The 20251-nt window shown below is 46.2% G+C and overlaps 1 protein-coding gene across 9 annotated transcripts in view; it reads left to right on the forward strand.

Moving 5' to 3' along the window:
- Positions 1-20251, forward strand: part of celf4 (CUGBP, Elav-like family member 4) — a gene marked incomplete at both ends in the record, with an annotated part of 90849 nt that overhangs the window by 59584 nt on the left and 11014 nt on the right. For 6 of the 9 annotated variants that reach the window (XM_080495595.1, XM_080495589.1, XM_080495590.1 and 3 more), the window contains one exon: positions 15298-15346. In XM_080495595.1, coding sequence (XP_080351721.1) covers positions 15298-15346 — 49 coding nt within the window. Of the gene's footprint in view, positions 1-15297; positions 15367-16408; positions 16423-20251 lie in introns of those variants that run through there. The other 3 variants (XM_080495596.1, XM_080495597.1, XM_080495591.1) reach the window with 1 other exon arrangement.

Here is a 20251-nt window from a genome sequence, read left to right on the forward strand (position 1 = left end):
TCTTTTTGTGATGGATCAAACTGTAGTGTCAAAACCAACTCGTGTTTGAGGCTCGCAGAAGAATCGCAGAGCCACTCGTTATGTTTTACATCATGAAGCTACAAATTAAATATTTAGTTACACTTCAAATGGAATATTTGACATGTGTCAATGTGTCTTTTGGGATTGTCGCTGAACTGGTGTGTGTGCATCTCATTTGCACAAGTCTTTACAATGTCAGGGTGCGGCGTATCTACAAGTGCATGTCCCAGGCAAGTGTGAAGCTATAACAGGTTTTGACAGGGCAAAATCATTTGGGGGTGCGGATGATGTGCTTTTTTTTTTATCCAGTTACGCTGTGACAACAGAATTCTCAACTGTCGATTCCTATTAAAGTGTTCACAGGAAGCGTAAACCCTGTCTACTCTCGTCCCACCATTGATTCCGATCCAGGTAGAGCTCTGAAAAGATGGAGGGAAAGGAGAGGAAGAAACACTGTTTTATGCATCAACATGCTGTGGGAGAAATTGTTTTCACACTGGCCATCATTTGCTGTATTTGAAAACAAATTCATACGGGACAAGTGCAGGAATAAGAAGAAGGATGAGGGAAAATAATAAGATGGGGAGCGAGAATAGAAAGGAAAACAGAGAGCACTACATTTTCATTTTAACCTCTCATTCAAAACCGCTCTGAATGCCGTCCCACTACTGCCAGCGCTCAGGCTGCTTGCCAGTGAAAGAAGGAGAAAACAGGAGGAGATAAAGAAGAGGTGGGCTGGTGTGAAATGGATCAAACAATGGATGTGAGAAAAGCATTGCTGTTCTCTACCAACTGCAGGCAAAAGAGAAAAGGAGTGGAGGAGGAGGAGTGGGGGTGTGTGATAACTTGCCGGCTTTTAAAGTGTCTGTTTTGTAACCCGTTTTTTTTTTTTGTTGTTTTGTTTCTTTTTTTGACAACAGGTCTTCAAAAAGTTGGGTTGGGGGGGAAAGTGTTTTTTCGAGGTGATTAGTAGACTCAAAAGCAGCACGGTGGAAATGTGGTTCACTCTATCGCTTCACAGCACAAGGTTTCTGGGTGAAATTCAGACTTTCTTTGTGGAGTATGCGTAGTCTCCTTGTGTGTGTTGGTTTTCATCAGGTGACCCCAGTTGTGTCTTACAGTTCAATCCATGGATGGATGGATGGATGAATGGATGAAAGGTTTGTAGTCTAAGAAACTGTTTTCAGTCAGAAGAAACAGGCCAAATCTACGGATGAATGTTCATGGGAAATAAAATGCACAAGATATACAGTTGAGTACCTTTTGCTACAAATATGAATCCCAAGTCAGCGACGATGCTCCATGCTCACTGATCTATCTGATTTGGAGATTTCCATGTTGTGTGTGCATGTGTGGGTGTCAATCATCCTCCACCGTCATGTTGCGCTGCTGCTTGAAACGGCATGTAAAAGCCATGTTGATGAGGGAATCAGAGATGATCACAGGCTCGGACAGAGAGGCTTGCCTCCTTTTGTGATCTTGTGTGTTTCCCTTTCATCTGCCTTTGTGGAGACGTAGTGATCTCAGTAGACACTATTGGGACAGCAGCAGCACCACAGAGCGAGCAGCAGCATATAGAAACAGGCCCGAAAAAAGATGGTGTCTGAGTTTCTGATTCACGTGGTGGCTTTGGGAGAGATTTCAGGGTTGCAGCACAGAAAGGAGCTTTAAATTAATTTGGCATTGGTTTGGGGGAATGTTTGTTGTGGCTTTGGAGATAATTCAAAATGCAAATTCTGCAGCTCGAACAAATCCGTCACAATTATTAGAGGCTGATTCGCTGAAAGTTTTTCACGTGAACGTACAGCAGCAGATGAAAGTCTTCAAAACTGTTCTGCATGCATGTTATTCTGCAAAATTTGGTGCAATGCTTCATCTTCTTGCAACATTATGAACATATGGAAAAACTGATAAATGAAAGCAAGTGTCTCATTTGCCATAATGCACACTGCAGCCGCGTTGTTGTGCTCCACGCCACCTCAGTGCTGCGGCGTAACAGCCAAAGAAAGCACAGAGTGTGCCAATTCATAATTCATCTGGATGCTTTTTCTTAGTATTTATTTTGCTCCTGTCCATCCAGGCTGACTGCAGCTCGCTATTCAATCCCAGCTCAAACACCCGGGCCAAGCCGACCCGTTGTCAGAAAATACTGGGTTCTTCTTCTTGATCTGACGCGAAACAGATTGCCAATCTCTGTTTGTCTGTTACTATGTGAGGGGATAAGGCAGAAGAAGTGCAACAAAGGGGAAGAGATTGGGATGTTTTGCTTTATAGCCCTCTTAACCGTCACACACCGACACTGATCTCTCCAATATGTTTCACTTCAAAAGGGAGGTTTGATGTTTGGCCATATGTCAGGATGAAGAACTACAGGGTGAAAGCAAGAGGGGGAAAATACTCAGTGAGACGTAGACATTAGATGAGATTAAACCTGAGCAGAATCCATGTGGGATTTCACAATTCATCAATTTATAAGCTCTTACAAACACTGCTATGGACCAGCCTGGAAGTTCATGTCAAACAGGACTTGAGACAACATCAAATCAAGCAGCCTTCTCGATATTTCAGAGGCTAAGTCACATTGTATGTCATGGCTGCTGTTAGTCTGGAGGAGATCAGCTTCTGACGGATGTCCAGTAAATTATAAAAAAAAAAAAAAAAAAACAGCCAGCAGCAGAAAAGGTCACTGTCAAAGAAGCTAAAAAAAACAGCAGGTTAAAAGCTGGAAACATGACTTCCGACTTTCCGAAGAGTTTAACTAGATTTCCAGGTTTTGCTTTTATAAAGGCAAAATCTCATTTTGCAAAGAGGATTTTCAACAGGGAGTTTAATAAACACTTACATGTATGAGGGTGAAGCTTTCTAGATTTTGTGCATACCTGACTTTTGTCCGGCAATAAGAGTGTAAGCAGTTACTTAAGAATGCACAAGTCTTTCACTTATAATCCTGATGAAGCGTATCAACATCGTGATACCATCCTTTTCAAACAGAATAGATTCACAAGCTTAATCTGCTCTTCTAACCAGCTTTTGTGACTCATCACTGCGTAGGCTGCAGGACTGTCAACAGCACGGGACGAAATATTTTTCAAACCCAATGAACAAAAAGCTGCTCCACTCGCATAATTTAGTTGTCAGTGAAGTTTTGGGGGTAAAAACACTTTTAATTGTGCATATATTAGGAATTGTTCGAGAAAGATGTTTTTATCTGTACAGTCTGAACTCTCTGAACTGCTCAGTTGCCTTTCATGGTTTAGCTTGGGGCAATCTATGTCAGGAATGGTGGTGAACAGGATTCAAACGCCAACTAGTCCGGGATGTAAATTGAAAGTAAAGTTTATTTTGAGTCGCTCCAACGGGGCGGCAGTCCGTAGCGAGGGATCGGAGAAGCAGAGGCGGACGTCACGGAGACGGGGTCTTCCGAGCAGGACGGAGCGGCGCACACCGGGACTGTACGGGAGAACACACGGAGGTCAGAATACTCGGCAGCTTCCACACACGAAGCAAACAACCTCAAAAAACAATGAGCACGAGGGGCAGAGTCTAGGTACCGCAGAGTATACGTAACGATCTTGCGATGAGTGCCTGGAATCCCGGTCCTTAAATACTGGCTTCCTCATCCGCTTCAGGTGTGCGTCCTGCTCCGTCTGCTCCGCCTACGATCACACACGCCCAAAAACAACAACACAACAGGAGACATCTGCGGGTTGTGACAGTACCCCCCCTTTAATGGACGCCTCCTGGCGTCCTACCCGGCTTCTCCGGATGCTCCCGGTAGAAGTCGGTCAGCAGACTCCTATCCAGGATGTGACCCCGTGGCACCCATGACCGTTCCTCAGGACCATAACCCTCCCAGTCCACCAGGAACTGGAACCCCCTGCCCCGGCGACGAACATCCAAGATCTTGCGGACTGTGTACGCTGGATGGTCATCAATGAGCAGGGGGGGCGGCGGGGGCTCGGTGGAGGGGCTAAGAGGGCTTGACTGGACAGGTTTCAGCAGAGAGACATGGAACGTGGGGTGTATCTTTAAGGATGCTGGGAGCTTCAGCCTCACCACCGCCGGGTTGATGATCTCCTCGATCTCAAAGGGTCCGACAAAACGAGGCGCCAGCTTGCGGGACTCCACCTGGAGTGGAAGGTCACGGGAGGAGAGCCATACCTTCTGTCCAGGTTGATACGAGGGGGCCGGAGTCCTTCGACGGTCCGCCAGCCTCTTGTTGCGCGCTGACGAGCGAACTAAAGTGGCCCTCGCCTCCCTCCAAACGCGGCGGCAGCGCCGAAGGTGGGCCTGCACCGAAGGCACGGCAACTTCCTCCTCCTGGGTGGGGAACAGGGGGGGTTGGTAGCCGAGGGCCACCATGAACGGGGACATACCAGTGGCCGAGCAGGTGAGGGAATTGTGGGCATACTCCACCCATGGCAACTGAGAGCTCCAGGAGGATGGATGCCGAGCCGTCACACACCGTAGTGCTGTCTCCAGGTCCTGGTTGGCCCTCTCTGTCTGACCATTCGTCTGAGGATGATACCCTGAGGAGAGGCTGAGAGACGTTCCAAGAGCTTTACAGAATTCCTTCCATACCTGGGACGTGAACTGCGGGCCTCGGTCCGACACCACATCCAGAGGGATCCCGTGCAACCGGTACACATCCCTGACCAGCCGATCCGCTGTCTCCATAGCCGTGGGCAATTTAGGGAGGGGGACAAAGTGCGCCGACTTTGAGAAGCGGTCCACAACAGTCATTATTACCGTGTTAGCTTCAGAAGGGGGGAGACCGGTAACAAAGTCAACGGCAATGTGGGACCAGGGTCGACTCGGGATGGGCAAAGGACGGAGCAGCCCTGCAGGAGGTTGGCGAGATGTCTTGCTTCGGGCACAAACGGCGCAAGCAGCCACAAAGGTCCGGACATCCCGGGACATGGAGGGCCACCAGAAGCGTTGCCTCAGGAAGGACAGAGTTCGCTGGGAGCCTGGATGACAAGTCAACTTAGACGAGTGCCCCCACTGCAGAACCCTAGACCTCATTGGCTCCGGAACAAAGAGACGGTTAGCTGGACCATTACCCGGATCAGGGTGACCGAGGTGCGCTTGTCTGACCTGATTCTCGATGTCCCAGGAGGCGGCTGCGACCATACAGGTGGAGGGGAGTATGTTCTCCGGTTCCCCCTCAGCTCTCTCAACGGTGGTCTGCCGGGACAGGGCGTCAGGCTTAGTGTTCCTCCTTGTGGTCTGTCCACACCACGAATGGTTGGGCAGCACCCTCCAGCCAGTGCCTCCACTCCTCCAAAGCCAGTACTGCTGCCAACAACTCCCGGTTACCGACATCGTAATTCCGCTCCGCTGGGGTAAGGCGCCGTGAGAAGAAGGCACAGGGATGCATCTTGGAGTCCTCGGCACGCTGGGATAACACCGCACCTACACCAGTGTCCGAGGCGTCAACCTCCACGATGAACTGCTTAGTGGGATCCGGATGGCACAGCACCGGGGCCTGAGTGAACAGCTGCCTGAGGGTAGTGAACGCCTGTTCAGCTGCCGGTGTCCACTGAAACGAGGTTGAGGTGGATGTGAGTTGAGTGAGTGGGGTTGCGACCTAACTGTAGTTCCGAATGAACCGTCGGTAGAAGTTGGCAAACCCAAGGAACCGCTGCAACTGTTTACGGGTCGTCGGTCTGGGCCAGTCCACCACGGCTTGGACCTTGGCTGGGTCCGCCCTCACCTGTCCCTGTTCAATGATGTACCCCAGGAAGCTCACAGAGGTCGCATGGAAGACACATTTCTCTGCCTTCACGAACAGCCGGTTCTCCAGAAGACGCTGGAGCACTGCGCGGACATGGAGAACATGCTCCTCCTGGCTGCGAGAAAAGATCAGGATGTCATCCAGATACACAAATATAAATTGATTCAACATGTCCCGCAGCACGTCGTTGACCAGGTGCTGGAACACTGCCGGGGCATTTGTGAGTCCAAAAGGCATCACCAAGTACTCAAAATGCCCGAGGGGAGTCTTAAACGCCGTCTTCCATTCGTCACCCTCGCGGATCCGAATGAGGTGATACGCATTCCGGAGGTCGAGCTTGGAAAACACAGTGGCATCATGGAGAGGCTGGAAGGCAGAGTCCATTAGAGGAAAGGGGTATTTATTCTTAACTGTGATATTGTTCAGTCCTCTATAGTCAATGCAGGGCCGTAACGTACCGTCCTTCTTGGAAACAAAAAAGAACCCGGCTCCAACGGGAGATGATGAGGGACGGATCAGGCCGGCGGCGAGGGACTCGTGGATGTACTTCTCCATGGCTTCTCTCTCAGGACGGGACACGTTATACAAGCGGCTGGAGGGAAGGGGCGCCCCCGGAAGAAGCTTGATGGCGCAGTCATATGGTCGGTGAGGGGGAAGGGAGGCAGCTCGCTGCTTACTGAATACCTCCCTTAGGTGGTGATACTCAGGAGGAACCGAACCCAGGTCGATCTGCTCCTGGCCCGTGGAGGGAGGTGTCAGGGGGCTCCCTGGAGCAGACTGGAGACAGTGAGTGTGACAGTAGGTTCCCCAGCTGGAAATGGTGCACAGGTTCCAGTCGATATGGGGGTTGTGTCTCTGTAGCCAGGGGAGACCCAGGATCAGCGGGACGTGAGGCGACGACAGCACCAGAAACCTAATCTCCTCACTGTGGTTCCCGGAAACCAGTAGGCGAAGGGGAATGGTGCGGTGGGTGATGTGGGCCAACCTCCTGCCATCCAGGGCACTCACAGTCCAGGGGTTAGGAAGAGGTTCCAATGTTAGGCCAGCCTTCACCGCGAACTCCTGATCCAAGAAATTGTCGTCTGCTCCAGAATCCACCAGGGCGTACAGTGAGAGGCTGCCGGCCTCACTGATGAGAGAGGCTGGGAGTTGAAGGCGAGAGGGAGCCGAAGGCTGGGTGCTGGGATTATGGCTCATCAGGACCACCTCCAATCCTGATAAGCCTAGGCTTTTGGCTGATGGGGACATGTAGCTCGTTGGTGTCCTGCCCCCCCACAATACAGGCAGAGACGGGCCTTGAACCGGTGTTCCCTTTCCGCGGGAGACAGGTGGGCTCGTCCGAGCTGCATGGGTTCCCCAGGGTCCTCTGGAGCTGGAAGGGCAGGATGGAAGAGGGATGAGTTAGCAGGAGTGGCCGCCGGGATCCCAGGATGGTGTAGAGACCGATGGGTTCTCTGACTCTTGCGCCGATACCGGAGTCGATTGTCGACCCGGATCGCTAGGGCAATGAGCTCCTCCAAGTCGGCCGTGTCGTCCCGGGCTGCCACTTCATCGTGGACCTCATCGGACAACCCCTGGAGAAACACTCCTTGGAGTGCTGGCTCATTCCAGCCACTCTCCGCTGCGTAGATCCGGAAGTCCACAGCATACTCGGCAACCGACCGCGATCGCTGAGACAGAGACATCAGTCGTCGGGCTGCTTCCTTGCCCTGGAGAGGGTGATCGAACACCTGCCTCATCTCCGCCATCAAACGGTTGCTCGATCCACATATGGGTGACCCGTGCTCCCACAGTGCAGTCACCCACTTGGCCGCCTTACCAGACAGCAACCCAATTATATAAGCAACCCGAGAGTCATCAGTGGAGTAGGTGGCTGGCTGCTGTTTAAACACAAGTTCACACTGGAGGAGAAAACGGCCACAACCTCCCAGTTCTCCAGAGTACCGTTCTGGAGTGGGGATCTGGGGCTCCCTAGCGGCGGTCGGCGGTACTGTCGCGGGCGGGGGAGGAGTTACGGCTGCGCCAGCCGCAGCGTCACGAGGCGGTTGTTGATCGGCGACAAGCCCGTCCAGGCGGCTGGTGAGGCGCGACATCTGGGCGGTCAGTTCAGTAAGTGACGTCCCAATCTCCCGGAGGAATACCTGGTGTTGAGACAGGAGGTTTCCGTGTGAGGAGATGGCGCGCTGGAGGACTTCCGGGTCGGCTGAATCCATGGTGGCAAGATCGTTCTGTCAGGAATGGTGGTGAACAGGATTCAAACGCCAACTAGTCCGGGATGTAAATTGAAAGTAAAGTTTATTTTGAGTCGCTCCAACGGGGCGGCAGTCCGTAGCGAGGGATCGGAGAAGCAGAGGCGGACGTCACGGAGACGGGGTCTTCCGAGCAGGACGGAGCGGCGCACACCGGGACTGTACGGGAGAACACACGGAGGTCAGAATACTCGGCAGCTTCCACACACGAAGCAAACAACCTCAAAAAACAATGAGCACGAGGGGCAGAGTCTAGGTACCGCAGAGTATACGTAACGATCTTGCGATGAGTGCCTGGAATCCCGGTCCTTAAATACTGGCTTCCTCATCCGCTTCAGGTGTGCGTCCTGCTCCGTCTGCTCCGCCTACGATCACACACGCCCAAAAACAACAACACAACAGGAGACATCTGCGGGTTGTGACAATCTACTCACACATGGGCAGACGAGGTTGCATTTTCAGTGGCTCGTGACACTCAAAGCGCAAAGTAATATTTTGTGTTTTCACTTGAAAACATTATTGTGTAAACAACCCTTAGGAGTTTGTCTGTTGTAGGTTAACAGCCAGAAAAAAGACACGTGTAAAACAACTTTTCATTGTTAGGCGATCCTCATACCCATCTGTCTTTTCTTACCGCTTTATCCAACCTGGGATGGCAGGGTGCCGGAGCTGATCCGCTCATCCGCGAGTACAGAGACAGAAAATCACGTACATGTACATTCACACCTTCAGACAATTTGCATCAAACACACGCATTTGGACTGTGACATTAAACCTACACACAAACAAAGAGAACATGCAAACTACACATAGAAATCCCCCCCCCACGCCCACTCCAGACATAAAATGAGCACACACTGAGAGGCTGGGGTGACTTACATACACCTCGTCATCTATTAACACAGTAGAGTCCACCTCTCACACAAACCATGGATTCCTGTCACATTAACACTAAGTGACGTGTCTATCCACTACACTCTAATTCCTGGATCCCCAACAACCAGGGGACAGTGGCCTCCCCTAGCCAACACTGAATCCACTCTCCCTGTCACATGAGCAGATACACTGGAGCGATGGTAAAGTTGGGGTAAAGCTGTGTACGTTTTTCTTTCCTCAAACGTTGTGAAAGACTTGTATGACTCCAGAGGTTGCAGAAGTCAATAAAATGAACATTTCACATGTAAAGCATTACTACAAAGAGGAATCGAAGGAGGAGTTTGTCCAACGGGTTCCCAATAATTCTATCTGTGAATTATTGTAAAATCAATGCTTTTTAAAATAGGTTGTCCTTCTTGTGACCACTGATCAAATGTATTACATACCTCCTCAATGTTTCTAGTCTTTCAGCTCGTCATGCCCGTGAGAGTTTTATTTTTTACTCCCTCCAAAACAACAGCCCGGTTTCCCAAAAGCATCTCAGGGTCATATATTTGTTCAGCTAATGTTTCCATTGGCATGTTTCCATCCCAAGATGAGTATTACACATGCTGAGATGCTTTGGAAAGCAGGTCCAAGTCGAGTGCCAGTGGTTCATTTGACATGAATACTGGCGTTTGGTTACACTCAGACCCAGTAGTATCATTACAACAGAGAATCTCCATTTATATTTGTAGCTTTTTTTCCAATACTTCCTTTCATATACAGTACACTCAATTAATAAAAATATGGAGGAGGGGAACCCTGGAAATAGAAAACCAAACATATAAACATTTGAGCGGGATTACGTTCAGGCAATCCGTAATTAATGAAACAAGAAACGTAATGTTAAAACAAATAAGAAAGGTAAACGTAAGAGTAAAATGTTGGAGCTGTAGAATGCAAAATAGAGCAAGTTTTGACAATAGTAGAGGAGGGATATTATGAGCAGCCTCCCTTGCTTCCCTGGGAGAGTTTCATGGAGTGCTTTCTCACTGTGATAATGAAATGACCTGGCCTGCACTGCTCTACTCTCTCTCTCAAAAACACATCTGCTAGACGAGGGTGAAAATGAGAAAATCCTACCTCCTCTCCTGAGTTTCGTAAAGCATACTTTCAATATTCTTTTTCACAGAGAATGATGGGAGGCCGAGTGACTATGGACTATGGCGTCCTTGCGAGTGCTGTCTTTTTCAGCAGGCGAGCATGCATGAGTTTGTGTGTGTGTGTGTGTGTGTGTGTGTGTGTGTGTGTGTGTGTGTGTGTGTGTGTGTGTGTGTGTGTGTGTGTGTGTGTGTGTGTGTGTGTGTGTGTGCTTGGCTTGTAGATACGGGCACTGCATTGAGCAACTTGTAATAAACTGTATTTGAAGCACATTTGACGTAACAAGGTACGATACAGCAATTCAGTGAATAGAAATTCCATAGAGTTGTCATCGTAACATGGTTTTTTGTAACTTAATTTCTGCGGTTTGCACGCAGTGAAATCAATACAGTAAGCAGCAGGGCTGAGATCAAGGACTCTCAGTTTTGTCCCATTTCAAGGTACAATCCAATAAGGCAAACTACAGGCCCACACTGTTTGGAGCTAATCTTGTGGGCCTCTGCAAGACATTCAGGCCATACCAGACAGATCCAGAAGAGTGACTCACCAGTTTGCTAAAGCACAGACTGCATGCAGACCATGTATTCCCTCAGTTTCTAGTTAACAGGGAATCTATGGCAGCACTGAGGCAGAGCGCTGTCATTGAGTTACATAATCAACAGAGGAGTGTAGCAAGAGTGTGTGTGAGAGTGCGCGCATGAATGCGTGCACTCGTGTAGCTGCAGTTCTTCTTGAGCTGTCGATCATGTGGTACGCCAAGGCCACTCGAACACAAGGCTGCTGAGGTGGACTTTTGGCAACAATGGAGCTTAGCTGGAGCTAGTGTGTGTGTGTGTGTGTGTGTGTGTGTGTGTGTGTGTGTGTGTGTGTGTGTGTGTGTGTGTGTGTGTGTGTGTGTGTGTGTGTGTGTGTGTGTGTGTGTGTGTGTGTGTGTGTGTGTGTGTGTGTGTGTGTGTGAACGGGTCGACTTGCAGGGGTGTTTGTTAAGGGTACACCCGTGGATGAATAGGCAGCCACATTTACGAGGCTGAGGGAGAAGAAGCAAGCTAGGTGTGCATGCTGTGCGATGAGCCAATTTAGGTACTGCACATGTTGACTCACAAGGCTAAATTTACATATCTATTGTGCGCGTGTGCTTATTTGTATCCCGTTGTAGCCATCCATGCATGCTTGGATGCGTAGGCGTATTTGTGATGTTGCATGTTTGTGCATCAGCCAAACTCGTGTATGTATAAGCATGCATGTCTAGTCATGTAAGCTTTCTCACTTATGCATGTTTGTGAGTATGTATGTGTTTGTATAAGCATGTATGTATATGTATCCCAGTACCTTTTGTGTATTTTTTTTAATGCTTGCATTCAGCTAAAAGGAGCTTCTACTGCTCAATGCTGCCATCTGGCTTTGGCAAAGACCACCAGAGACATCCTGAGGGAGCTATCCAAGCGAGTCAGCGTCTGGTTTTAACAACTGTTTTGGGATCAGTTGTCCAGTGGGCTGGTGCTAACTCACCCTATTATGAGCAGGATGATAAAACTGACCTTGAAGCAGTTTATGGCCCCGGAATAATGGAAACTACTGATAGAAAGCCCATGAAACTGCACTCAGCTTTCGGAGACAAAAGAAAATAATGGTTTAACCACTTAACATTATTTCATTTAAAAATTTATGAGCAGAAATTTTTGCATGCCGATGCACCGCGAGCTATGAGGAAACAAGGGTGTCACTGATCAGTCTGTGCTGGCTAAATCCTTCATGCACAATGAAATGCAATGTGTGATGAATCTCAACTGAAATCTGGAAATACTTTATGACTCACAATGTATTATTCTATACAAACAGAAAAAGCTCACTTTTTTTTGTTAAGACTATACTTAACTTTTTGAAAAGTGCAGGCTTGGGCTCACAATTTCTGATATTTGTATTTCATCATTCAGCGTTGTATCCTCTGTACAGATAGAAAATTAAGCTCTTTAGCAAAACAATATTTCAGTACAACCAACGACAGACATTCAGACAGACTTTTAAGTAGTTAGTCAAGTTTCTTTTATTATACTTGAAATAATCTCCCTACAACAATATATGGGACAAAAATAACTCTGAATATTGATAGAAATAATACTTGTTCTGCCTTTTCTAGAAAAGCAAACTACTACAACAAAATTACAACAGGACGGCTTGAAAAATAGTATAGTACAGATAGTAAATGAGGAATTTTTTTCATTCCGTCCTCTGAAAAGCAGCTCTTTGGCATTTCATGGGCGGATTATAGAGAATACTGCTCAGACGTCTGCTCCCTCAGTTTGTGAGCATAGCGGAGGTTTACGTGACATGCATCAAAGTACTGAAGATCCTGTGCAAACTGCAAGTCAATTAATAAATTGTTGTTGTTTGTTTTTTATTAAGTATCTGAATTTATGCGCATGGTATTGAGAAACATGTTTACATGGAATGAGCCATTAATTCCTTTCATACAAACCATATACGAACCATATATAAATACTACTTACTATTATAATTACCAGACTGTCAAATAAAGTCTTCATCTTTCTTTTGATGGAGCTGTGAGTTACAGCACACAGTAAAGGAGAGTGGACGCTATAAGAATGTATTTAGTCTGTATATTAAAATGTATTTATATTTTCTAATTTGTTTGTCCAGATGCATAAACATTGTTTGAAACAAAACAAGAGCCTGAGTCTGTTTGAGATCTGTGTTCCCTCAAATAGTGAATAGGCTATACGATCATTTCTATCAGAAGGGCAAATTTCAACCAAGCACTTCTACTCCATATGTATGGGGTTTATAACTATTAACTTCAGAAAAGGAAACAGAACTTGATGTTCTATTTCACATTCTCATTTGACTATTTAATATCAACATTGGGTTTAAATGTTGGTTAAAATGATTCTCCTCATTTCATAATCAGTGAAAAGATCAGATTTGTATATTGGCCACATGTGACCAGTGGGCCACGAGCTGCACTTTTCTGATATAGAGGGGCACATATACCTCAATAGGGCCGCACAGTAGTTTTGTGGTGAGCATTCTCCTCTAATAGCAAGACTGTCCCTGATTAGAGTGCGGGTTTGGATTGGGAGCCTTTTTCAGTGGAGGTTGCATGTTTTCTCTTTGTGATGGACTGTGATGGACCCGTCCAGGATGTGTCCTGCCTTCAACCATAATCTTGTGGGGTCAGACAGATGGATGTATGGATGTATGGATGTATGGATGGATGGATGGATGGATGGATGGATGGATGGATGGATGGATAACTCAGTTGGGAACACCATAAGGAAAAAAAAAAAAACATTCCGTATGTTCCTCACTGCACCTCCACCTCCACACAAATCATTTTTGCACAGTCAGTAAAACCTCAGCTTTGAGTGAAATGAACACCAGAAAATAAAAAAAAAACCAACCTCAGCAGGTCAGTGCCATCATCTACCGTGTGAGTTAAGTTCGGCACTTGCATATAAAACTAACAGAGGTGGAGCACAATTAGGTCAGATTGAGGCCAGACCATTTGTATGGGTCACGGTAAAAGTGCTCATATGTATGCAGGCTTATAGGCCCCATGGGAGCACTGGGCCGACCTTGTCCCGTACTCTGATCTATGTCCTCATCTCCCCTCTATGTCCTTTTTTTCCTCATTCCTCCTCCCGTCTCTCGCCTTTCCTCCCCCGCTTCCTTTTTTATCACCACATTTTTCTCTCTCTTTAAACACCCCCTCTTCTTTCTTTTTTTTTTTTTTTAACTGTTTCCAGTTAGTTTTTCTTCTTCTCACCCAGTTTGGTTTCACTCCTCATTTTTCTTTAATTCACACACCCTCACTTTTTTTACTCATTTTTAACTCCCTTTTTTTTCCATTTTTAATCTCCTCTCGTTCTTTTTTTTTCCATATCAACAGCCAGTCTGATAAATAATGCATCACAGCACATTAAAAACATTAGTAGGGTTCTCTTGGCTGTCAAACAGAGGGAGGAGACGAGGGAGAGGAAGGAGTGGGTAACTCCATTTTAAATAATTGTTGCTGAGAAGGATGTGATTTAATATTACCAGAAAAAAAATACAGGAAGGGGGTAGAGGTCCGAGCATTGATTGTGTTTGTATTGCCTCTCTTTGTCCTCTTGCTCAAAAGGTTTTTCCCTTTGGTGAATGATGTGAAAGCTTTGCAGATTCATAAAGATGACGGCTGTATTAGCAAACTCAAAAGAAAAAGATTTAATGACATTTTGCCAAACACTGATTCTGTATCACACAGGACCTTGACCTTTCTCTTCTTCCTTTCATTCTCCACTTCCTACATCCTCCCCTCACCTCTCCTCCCTCTTCTTTCTCCCCTCTGCTTCTCTTCTCCTATTCCTCCTGGCAGCGTGGCGATTGGCATTATTAAAAATTGATTGGCGGCAAGCGTTTAGCAGGGTGGTGAGGCGGAGAGGGAAATTTTGACAGGCAGGAGTGAAATGAAAGGAAGGCCTCAGCAGACGCACTGTGGAAAGGTCTCAGTGGGGGACACAGAGAGAGAGAGAGAACGAGCGAGATTGCGTGAGAGAGTGTGTCTGCGTGCGTGCGTGCATATTTGTACACCCTTGTAACTGAGGTTCTGAGAGAGGAAAGTGTAAAAACAGTTTACAGTGAGACTCAGGAAGGACGTTTTGTTGCGTTCACACATCTCATATGTGTTGATTACACTGCGTGCGTGTGTGTGTGTGCGTGTGTGTGTGTGTGTGTGTGTGTGTGTGTGTGTGTGTGTGTGTGTGTGTGTGTGTGTGTGTGTGTGTGTGTGTGTGTGTGTGTGTATGTGTGCGGGCGCGCAAACACCAGAAGTCCACGCCGACCACGTGAGGATGGCACTGAAAAGCATCCGGCGGCACGCACAGAGATGATACACCGTCACAGCTCACTGCCGACCCAGCGTTACCTCTCCGCCATCCTCTTTCCCTCCCTCCATCCCTCTTTCTATCGTTCCCTTCATCCCTTTGCTTATCCCGCTTTCCAGCCCTTCTCTCTCCTTTCATCTCAGATCAAATAATATTTCCAACCCATATTCCCAACCAGCTATTCCCCCAATGGCTATAAGTGCTACAGCTTTGGAGATTTTCAATACACTTTACCCGCAATTTGGCTGAGTGATTCTAAAAAAGTTTTTCTTTTCTTTTTTTTTTTTGTAGAGGAGGAGAATTAGACGGGTGAACGCATGTGCCATTATATGACACTAACTGCTTCTCTTTGTCTCTTCTTTTTCTTTTGTCCTCTCTTCTTCTGTCACAGATGAACAGACCGATCCAGGTGAAGCCAGCAGACAGTGAGAGTCGAGGAGGTACAGTGTGCCCTTCTTTGGTTGCTTCCCCTGCCCCCCTTCCTTGCTCCCTACCTCCCCTCTGCTTCCCTTCTTTGTTCCAGCCCTACAAACATGCTGCCTGCACGCATCAGCCTCACCATTATCTGTCCCATTAGACGATACCCTGTACCTCGACACGGGCTGACAGCGGGGCCTGGCCGGACCCCTCCGGTACTCAGAACGCATTATGTAAACAGCGCTCTTCCTGGCCAGCGCAGCCTCTAGCTCCCTTTCTTGGAGTTTCATCATATGCACTGATGCCTGCGCACACACGCACATGCAAGGAAAGCAGGCGTGTCCTGTCACGCTTGAGGGGGAAAAAACAGGTCACTGCTTTTGTCAAACACCTTTAAGAATCTGTCTGTGACAAAGCAAACTCTATTTGACGAATGCAAAAACTTGGTATCTGCGGATTCAGCGACAGATCTGTGTGCATGCGCACGGCAGCGGCAGCGGCTGGTTGTGTGCAACGTGCTGTATTGACAGTGGAGAACCGCTTAAAGGGAATTTTCTATGTCTAGACATATAGTGACCTGCTGCTGACATCAATCAATGGACTGTACAAGAGAAGATTGATGGAGTTTGACCATTTTGGGCTGAAGACTTTCAAACTTTGCAGTTGTTAATATAATTGGCACCAGAGAAATTCTCCTGCCACAAGAAGAGAGGAAAGCCAGAAAGGGAAGAAAAGAAGAAGAAAAAAAAAAGAACTGGAGCATGCAAAAAGTTGAAGGTTGATAAGCTGCAGAAGCATGAGGACTGAGAGAGAGGTGTTAGCCTTTAGTGGGAGAAAATGTTAAGGAAAGCAGGAGAGATTGTGCAACATCCTCTTCCATTTAGTTTGGTGCTTCTGTGAGTATGATTGATGGAGCTGCAGGGAACAGAGGCGAGCACCGAGCGTGAGGAAGCAAAGTGAGGGCAATGCGGGATGTCCACACCTGTCTGTGCTCAGGCTCTATCTGTCTCTGTATGTATGGCCTCAGCCCATTTTTCTACCTCTCATCTCTTCTCCTCTTCTCTTACTATTTCTTAGTTATGCAGCCTCTCAGCCACATGTATTTCTAACAATGAAGTAAAGCTGTGCTAAACACTGCATTCCTAATATTTAACTTGAGTGAGGGAAAGATGTATGCGGTATCAGCTAAATGAGAGTGAAAAAATACTGTTAATTAAGTCCTCTGAGAGCGATACACTATACAGTTCATTTGCAAAAGGTTGATATTTTTGTCATGAGTGTGGCGGTTGAGTTGAACTTTCGAGTTTCATTCCCAATGCGTTAGAGGTGACAGTTCTGTTTTACTTCGGTTTTGAAGACATTCATTTCACTTTTCTTTTTTTTTCTTTTCTTTTCTTTTTTGGTGTGGACTGCCAGGGTAGTGGTTTTAATCACCATGCAGGGGAGATAAATTTCATCCCTCCCTGCGGTAAAAACAATTCAGCAGAAGGAGGGACGAGTAGACCGGAGGGGGGTCTACCCTGCCATCCCCCAGCAAATAGCACCCTGCATGTATAACTCAGTGTGACTGAGACAGAAAGACTCTGATTAATGGGGAAACCCCTTTTTGTTAAAATGATGAGTAATTTGACTTCTTTGGGATCCCCTAATTGGAAATGAATGAGGGACTCTTCGGCTAACGACCGACAGACACCTGAATCGTTGCACAGATAGCACACAGCTCAATGTTTGAGGGTTACAAGCCAAAAAGTGTGGAACCACCGATGTAACGCGTCGTGACACTTCATTTGTTTCCACGGTAAACATTTTACCCAAAATATGTTTCTGATGAAATTGAATGTGTCACAATAAAAAGTGATGCCTTCGGTCAAACGTACAGTTTTATATTCCCTCAGAGCCACATACCTTCAGAGGATTGTCCACTGACTAATAAATAATAAAAAATGATAAGACGAGAAACAGTATTTGGTTTTTTTTTTTTTTTAATGACATCTGCATAGAGCTGTGTGTTCCTTGAATTGCAAAAAGAAAAAATCAACCATAAATCATTTTGTTTGTATTTGTCTCAGATTGCAGTTCTAAAATCATGAACATTGGTTCATTTTCAGCCTCTTTTAGAATGTCGGTGTCTATTTCTGCATTGATTTGAGTTCGGGTCACTCAAAGCACGTCTAAGTAACTTGTCAAATTGCTCCTCTTAGGCTGAAAACATTTCTCCAAAACATCACAAGCTAAAAGAGTCCATCAAAGAGACATTTTAAAACTGTGATTACTTTCAGTACCTACTGTGCCAATACTATGAAATATACAGCACTTCCTGTGGCAGTGCTCAGAACGGAACATGTGCCAGTTGATGAGCTAAAGCAAAGTATTAAAATAAAATAAAAAAAATAGAGGAAGAATATTTCAGAAAATATTTTTCAGTATTTTAGCTTAGATATTTTAGTAAAAAAAAGTATTAGGCTTTTCTTCCTGTTTAAGTGATGATGTAAGTAAATAAAAGGACTGTTCAGCCAATAATACTGCCATAAATAGGTATGTGGGCAAAAATCAATGAAGAAATTAGACACTATTTTATGGATTCTGGTAAAACTCCTGCCTATTAAATGTTAAATATTATAGGAAAGAGAGAGATCAAGGAGACTGTGTGAGCGTGCGTGAGTGCGTGTAAAGAAAAAGAGAGCTTCACATTGCCGTTGAAACACTGGTGTATATCGATTTGCTCTCTTGATGAATGAGTATGTGGTGTGTGTGTATATGCGTACGTGTGTGTGTGTGTGTGTGTGTGTGTGTGTGTGTGTGTGTGTGTGTGTGTGTGTGTGTGTGTGTGTGTGTGTGTGTGTGTGTGTGTGTGTGTGTGTGTGTGTGTGTGTGTGTGTGTGTGTGTGTACACACAGCCATGTGTTTGTACGTGTAAAGTCTTTTCCCAAAGATAGATGTAGCATTTATTGGTGTTTTTCCCTGGAGAACAGTAGGATTTGACCACCGCTGAGGTGTGTACTCCTAGGATGAATGTGTCCAAGAATGTGTGTGTGTGTGTGTGTGTGTGTGTGTGTGTGTGTGTGTGTGTGTGTGTGTGTGTGTGTGTGTGTGTGTGTGTGTGTGTGTGTGTGTGTGTGTGTGTGTGTGTGTGTGTGTGTGTGTGTGTGGTGTGATGGCAAAACCGAACATTTCAAGATTTGTGTGTCCATGTCTGTGCATATGCGTGCGTGTGTGTGTGTGTGTGTGTGTGTGTGTGTGTGTGTGTGTGTGTGTGTGTGTGTGTGTGTGTGTGTGTGTGTGTGTGTGTGTGTGTGTGTGTGTGTGTCCTCCACCTCTGATGTGCGCTACACTCTTGTAAACACTCACCACCACACCCCATCCCACCACCACCCCCGGTGCAAGGCCAGAGCGCAGATTAGTCTTGTTGACTCGGCAAGGACACCCTGTCAGGCACAGGCAGTGGGGAGCGGACCCCAAGCACGCACACATGCATGCACACCCACACACACACGCTCACAGATACACACACACACACATTAATTTGCAGAGCACATTCAGAGACAATTGCGCTGAGGCTCATTAATTTCCAAACATACACATCCATTCCCACTAAGCTCAGATTGTATGTAATGTAAGAGCAGACGGCTGCTGAGCATACCAACACCTCTGCTGCCGCTGGGCACCGACAGACTTTCACCGTCTGTTTTACAGTTTCCCTCAAACGCTCATTCAGTGACTCAACAACACCTTTATGTGCCCACATGGATCAGTTGATGCTGGACCTGTATTTTGTCATCGATTTGTACCTGATTCAACAGTCCCCCAATAGTTTTAGACATCTTAAGTTTTTCTTGGGAAATGGACAATTGGTTTTGATTATGGGCTGCTTCAAATGTCTAAGAGCAATGTTAGGAAAAATCTGAATCAAGGCAGGAAACTTCAGCACTTGGTATGTGGAGAAACATGACTGCGGTGTATTGATAAATGAGAAATAGACTCACAAATAGATGAATTCTTTGCTTTCTTTAAATCAACTCATTCCCCCAATAGTCTTAAAAGTAGGTCTTATTGTTTTTGCCTCATCCAGTTTTGCAGATTTTTTCTCATTATTGCAAATTCTCATAAAACCAAATAGTGGTGCTTATTTAAACAATGACTTAAAAAAAAAAAAGGTCTATGGTATTTTGTGCAAAGTTCCCACGGCGTAAAACCGTGCAACTGAGTTTCAACTTCATTTTCAATCATGTTCTGATCTGAGGTCTGACATCCGGACTCATCTGTCATGTCGCATTCCTGCCCCCTGTGACAAGCTCTGTCTCTTACCTATAGGTGATAGTTTTAAGTGACAGATTCTGTTGGGGAAGAAGAAATGTCAGATTTGTGTGACAAGTCAGACCTATGGATTTTCAGTCTGAGTCATTTTTACTGTCTACTGTTTTGTGTCCAATAAAAAACATTTGCAGGAGAGGTTACCAAAATGCCATGTCCATTATATTGTCTCAATACATTATTTATACATCCAAACATAAAATATCGTCGCTTTATTCCCACTCCTTGTTCAGTTATGAGAGCTTCGCCATGCCATGTTCAAACTTGTAGGGGAAACTATTTGCCATCACACACATGTTTCACATCAACATGGTCACATGACATGCTGTGAATATTACTTGATTCCTTCACAAAATGGTACACAGTGACAGGAAAGCTGTTTTACTAATTTCAGAATCACTAAACTTTGATCTTCGTGGACTGGTGCTGATGCTCCACTGGCAGATATATTATTTGAAAAGAATTGCCAATTCATTTTGGACAGGAAGCTAATGGAGCTAGTCACATGACAGAACTACTTGAGGCTTTGAGGATCAGAAATGCCAAGGCCAGCGAAGCATCTTTATGTAATAAAGCTTCACACATTGCGCAGGGAAGAAAACAGTGCACTCTCTTAT

The sequence above is a fragment of the Blennius ocellaris genome (genome assembly GCF_963422515.1).
Source record: "Blennius ocellaris genome assembly, chromosome: 4".
NCBI lineage: Eukaryota > Metazoa > Chordata > Actinopteri > Blenniiformes > Blenniidae > Blennius > Blennius ocellaris.